Raw genomic sequence first — 5,438 nt, forward strand, 5'->3', positions numbered from 1 at the left:
TGATGAACACATTGCCTTTAACAAAAACAAATGAACATTGGTACGACATGAGAAACTCATTGCATTTCACCAATTTCCCCATTAAGGTCCCATGGGCTGCAAGAGCCAATCAGGATGTTGTTGTTTGGCTCACCAGGGACTATAGTATTCTCTAATAAGTCAGTTTTCCCTCTTCCTTCATAAGCAAAGGCTGATGCCAGTTTCTGAATCTTGACTGTTACCAGAGACAATTTCTGGTTACCTCATTGGCTTATATGGTTTTGTAAAATATTACCACTGGGGGAGAGTACATTAAACATGGTCTCAGTTATGCTTCTTACAATTGCATATGGTTATTTAAAATGTATTTTCTTTAAACGCAACAATCACAGGTGGATCAACACAACCATATTCCTACGACGATCCTCACAGTATACTGGAGGAGATATACACTAAAATCCAACTTCTCGAATTGTAAGCTGGATTTTCATAAGGGATCATGTAACTGAACATGGATACTGCAGACTATTTCACCACAGTAAAAAGGTTAATGTGCAATGGCAAAAATAAAATAAAAGTAAATAGCCAATAATATGTTCAACCCAAATCAGCATGCTAGGGAATATTGACGCATAGAAAATAGCTTACCGCATTCTTGGCCATGTTGAGACTTTGCTTTTGGTGGACGTGTTTTGGCAAGTCTCTTTCTAAACAGGTCCCAACATACCACATACCTGAGTAGCTTCTCAATGTTTTTTTCCACTAAATTATAGTTTGCCTCAACTTCTTGTTCTTGGCTTTTTGACTATACACTTTTTTTTTTAAGGATCCTATTTCAGATAGTTGTGAGCCACCATGTGGTTACTGGGAATTGAACTAGGGACCTCTGAAGAGCAGTCAGTGCCCTTAACCGCCGAGCCACCTCTCCAGCCTCATGGTGTTTTGTTGTTTTTGTAACAGGGTCTTGTGGTTCAGGTTTGCCCTTGAATTCCTAACCCTTGTTTCCTCCCTAACTTGCTGAGATTATAGCTGTCACCACCTGGCTTGTTTCTGTTACAGGACATTAAAATGTCGTTGCAATTGTATCCTAGCAGAGCTGCCATTAGAGTCCACTATTTCCCAGATCCCTGCCTAAACTGAGCATTGCGAAGACTTTTGGGGGTCCTGCTTGGGGTTTAATTGTAAAGACACCGGAGACATCTGGATACTATAAAGCTGTTAGCCTGTTTGCTGGGGCAGTCCCTCAGCTGGCCCATCTACTTAACCCGACCGACTTCTTGCCACTGTGTACCCGCCATTTGCCTTTACCTCCCTGCTCCGTTCTTGTCCCTGCTTGTCCTTTTGCCCCAGCTTCAGCTGCCAGCTCTTTATTCTGCAAGAGGCCACGCGCCTAACTCTTCCCGTCTGAACCAATCAGCAGCAGGACAACGCCCAGTCTATCTCTATGTTGCCTTTCGGCATTAAGGACCACGTGACCTCCACCATGACAGCTTGCTTCCTAACGTGGCCAAAATCTTTTGGGCAGGTGAGGAAGGATAGAAAGCGGAGAGTGGGCCGTAAAAACAATACCAAATATCCCGGTGAGCACAGCAATTAACTGAAAATACAGGGCCACACTCACATAGCCATTTGCTGTGGGCGTGGGCCATTCCAAGCAGGGCCGCCTTATAGCAATTCTGCTCCAAAATAAAATCTTAACCGAGCCGGTCCCTTGAGAACCAGTTCACACTGTAAATAGGAACTAAAATTCCCATTGTGAGACCCTTCCTGGATGGTATCCACTTTGGGTAAAGAAGCCAAATAGGTGGTTCTAAAGCAAACGTCTGGTAGCGCTAGTTGGCGAGGAAACTCAGGCCTAGGCGACTCCCATTTTGAAGATGCGCCTTTACCTTACCGAGTCTAGATCGATGGTTCTATTTGAACGACCCAAGGCAGTGTGAGCTCTCCTGAGGAGACTGTGGGTTGGCCCTAAAAAGGGCCGTTAGGGATAGAGGGTAGGGGAGTGAAGTGGCGGCGGCGCAAGTCTAGCCTCCGAAGCCGTAGAGGGTGCGGCCCTGGCGCTTGAGAGCGTACACCACATCCATGGCGGTGACGGTCTTGCGCTTGGCGTGCTCAGTGTAGGTGACTGCGTCGCGGATCACGTTCTCCAGGAACACCTTCAGCACTCCACGGGTCTCCTCATAGATAAGGCCGGAGATGCGCTTGACACCGCCGCGCCGAGCCAGGCGGCGGATGGCCGGCTTGGTGATGCCCTGGATGTTGTCCCTCAGGACCTTGCGGTGACGCTTGGCGCCGCCCTTGCCTAAGCCTTTTCCACCCTTTCCTCTACCAGACATTTTTACTGCAGCCTGAAACAACAACTAGTGAAACACTGGAGGTGGCTTGCCACTGATATAGGAGAGGATCGGACCAGATTGAAAACCGAAAGCGCGCGGGCGGGAACCTTTCTAAATTGGCTCTGGATGTTGCGTCATCTTCCTGTTTTTTTTTTTCTCTTCTCTGCCCTCTACCGGTCCCTTACAGTCTCATGCCTTATTTATTTTCAATTTTCTTAAATTATGGTGCCATAGTCCCTCGGAGAACTCAGGTCCCCAAATAAAACTTAGAGATGCCACAGTCTTTGGAAAGCCCTGACGCTAAAAGGACAAAGGACTGGAGAAGGAAATTTAATGAGAAGGGAGAACGCTGAACCGAAGGGCCCCGAGCTCCTGTTAGGTAAAACCGCAGCAAAATAAGTTCCAGTAACCAGCGTGACATAGTCGAAAGCAGCGGGCCCAAGGAAAGTTCGCAGGCGTTTCTGAGTACAGACGCTTGTTTCGTTGATATAGACACAGTATTCAGATCAAGCAGAAACTAGATCCTAGGAAACATCTGAGGATGCCGCCGAGCTTTCTCACCGAGGTCGGTGGGTTCCCACGCACTTCTAAGCCAAAGGCAAGCCAAAGGCCCACTGAGGAGCCCGGGAGAGCTGCTACGCTCGTTTCGACAAGTCGTTTGAGGTCTGCCCTTTGTTTTCAGCTATCCCAAATTGTCCCTACTGTGCAGCAGGCTAAAAATCGCTTTTTCAAGTTTGTGTCTGCTTGGGACTCCCTGGGAAATGAACTCGACTCTGTACTGGTAGTATGTTCATCGTTCCCAGGGCCATCCATGGAAGAATCTTGAGAAAACATTCTGCACCAGAAAGAACTGTGGTGGGTTGGTGGGGGGTTGTTTTTAAAGTGACTTTATATGTCTTGTTCTAACTGTTCTTTTTCCCTAACATTTATGTGTGTTGATGGATGCATGTTTTTTTTCTATGCAGATTTTCTGACACATATTCAGATTTTCTGACACATATTCAGATTTTCTGACACATAGATGTAGGAGGTTTTGAGTCACATTAGGCTAGGGGCTCAGAAAAAATCCCACCTCCAAACTCAAATGTTTTAAACCTAAGGCCCGTGAATTGTAGATCTTAGAGGGTAGGGAACTTCCTCATCCCCCAGTGGACAGATCCGGTGTGTGGACCGCTGCATAGACATGCCTACATGCCCAAACCAGCACCCTAGAATGGACAGAGCCCCTCCACCACATAGCTGCTGTTTTCTGATTTCCATGGCGACCCCCGGAAGCTGTGTTGCTTCACATCTCTGTATTTTTCGGACTTCTCCACACCTTCGACTATGTCCCTTATGGCGTGTAATTTCTGTTTCGTCTCTGTAAGGTGAAGTGTAGTAGTAGCTCAATAATTGTTTATGGGTGGACAGTTCCTGCCTTTGACTCTTTCATTGCAAAATAAAACAACCACATGCACAGGCTGACAGGGCTTTGGTACCAGGGCCCTAGGCAGACTCGGAGTCTACCATCTTTTCACTTGAAGGGAATCAAGAATATGGGCTCACTTTGGACATGAGAATCATTTTGAGCTGAAGAAGGGATCCTGAAATACCTTCTTTGTCTAAAAGCAGAACCTACAAAAGAAATCAACGTTTTATTCTGTTTGCAGAAAATCCCCAGAGTGGGGGTGGGGAACAATAACATTGTTCTCGTTTCAGAGATAAGACCTGAGACCATTCCTAAGCAGTCTCAGGGCTATCCTGTCCCCCTCTATTCTCCTAAGAGTTATTTATTCTCCCAAAAATCATTTCACTTTTCCACAAGTGTCCCTTCTTCCTTTCTCTCTCCCTACTACTTTAGGTACATGGACCCCAAATTCTAATCACCCCCTTTGATTTACTTATTTTTTTAGAATTCTCATGTCTATGTTCACTATATATATTTAGAAGGAAACAACTGTTTTGACCTATCTTTTCTTGTAAGATTCAGTTCCAACTAAGAAACATGGAAGTTAAAGCAAAAAAAAAAAAACCCTTAAATATATAACTGATAACATTTGTGCAGATCTCATGAGAATTAAACAACATTTTACATAGCACTGAAATATTGTCATATACTTTTATATTTGAAAACATTCCAGTAAAATATTATATTAATTATACTAAGTTATCCTGTATAGGCAGTAACAGCAACTGATCAGTAGAAAGGAGACTTGTACTGATTTCTATCCAGTGGCAGATTACTGGAGGTACTGGTCCATCTTAAAACAGAGTAAGAAAAGAACCCCAAATACTTGTGGTTTCTCAGTTTGGTCCTAGGTTGCAGACCATTCAAAATAAAAGCAGATCAGGTATACAGCCTGAGCAGCCAACAGATCAAAAATTCACCTGGTCCAAGTTGGTGCTTTAATATAACTCTGGGAGTACTTGAACCCAAACACAAAACTTAAAATTTTGTATTAAAAACAAATAAAAGTGCATATAAAATATTGCATGTCCAATAGTTCATTTAGTTAAATTTTTTTTGTTTGCTTTTCACCATATGGAAAAAGTTAAGCTTCTTGTAACCCATCCCCATTTAATAAGATCCCAATTCTTCATCTCTAAACTCTAAGCCCTTGTAATGTGGTTTGTTTTTCTCTGAGACAGGGTCTCACTATGTAGCTCTGGCTGTCCTGGAACTCTCTATGTAGACCAGGCTTCCCTGGAACTCACCCCTATCTACTTGCCTCTGTGCCATTACACCCTGCTTGGCCTTTTGGGGGGTAGTTTTTAATGAAAAACTTCAGGATTTTTCTGAGAAATAGTTTTCTGTCCCATAACTGCAGAGAAACAGTTTCTTCTGTATCATAACCTCTGTTCTGGTCAAAATTTGGATCCAGAATTTCACATAAATATCACTTTAGTGTCCGACATGGAGACCAGGCACAGCTGAGCTTGACTCTGAATTGCTATTAAAGGCAATGTGTAGAGGAAGGAATACAAATTAAGTTTGCTTGGGCAGCAAGGATTGTCTTTTAGAAAGGACACTGATAACCTTGAAAGTTACTTCTTGATTTTTAATTTTGTGCCTTAGAATTCAGGTTTACAATGGCATCCTCATTTCAGAAAAGTTCAAACCTCTTACAAGCATAATTTGAGAAG

At 43.8% G+C, this 5,438-nt stretch overlaps 1 protein-coding gene across 1 annotated transcript; it reads right to left on the bottom strand.

Annotated features, from left to right (window-relative positions):
- Positions 1-1,789: 1,789 nt before the first annotated feature.
- On the bottom strand, positions 1,790-2,332 carry LOC114640728 (histone H4). The gene has a single exon (XM_028789766.1). The coding sequence runs from the start codon at positions 2,313-2,315 to the stop codon at positions 2,004-2,006; it is 312 nt and encodes a 103-aa protein (XP_028645599.1). The 5' UTR covers positions 2,316-2,332; the 3' UTR covers positions 1,790-2,003.
- Between the last annotated feature and the right edge of the window lie 3,106 nt (positions 2,333-5,438).

The sequence above is a fragment of the Grammomys surdaster genome, unplaced genomic scaffold, assembly GCF_004785775.1.
Source record: "Grammomys surdaster isolate TR1022 unplaced genomic scaffold, NIH_TR_1.0 125849, whole genome shotgun sequence".
NCBI classification, from domain to species: Eukaryota; Metazoa; Chordata; class Mammalia; order Rodentia; family Muridae; genus Grammomys; species Grammomys surdaster.

Coding starts and splice junctions, on each gene's coding strand:
- LOC114640728 (XM_028789766.1), bottom strand. CDS start 2,315: ATGTCTGGTAGAGGAAAGGGTGGAAAAGGCTTAGGCAAGGGCGGCGCC.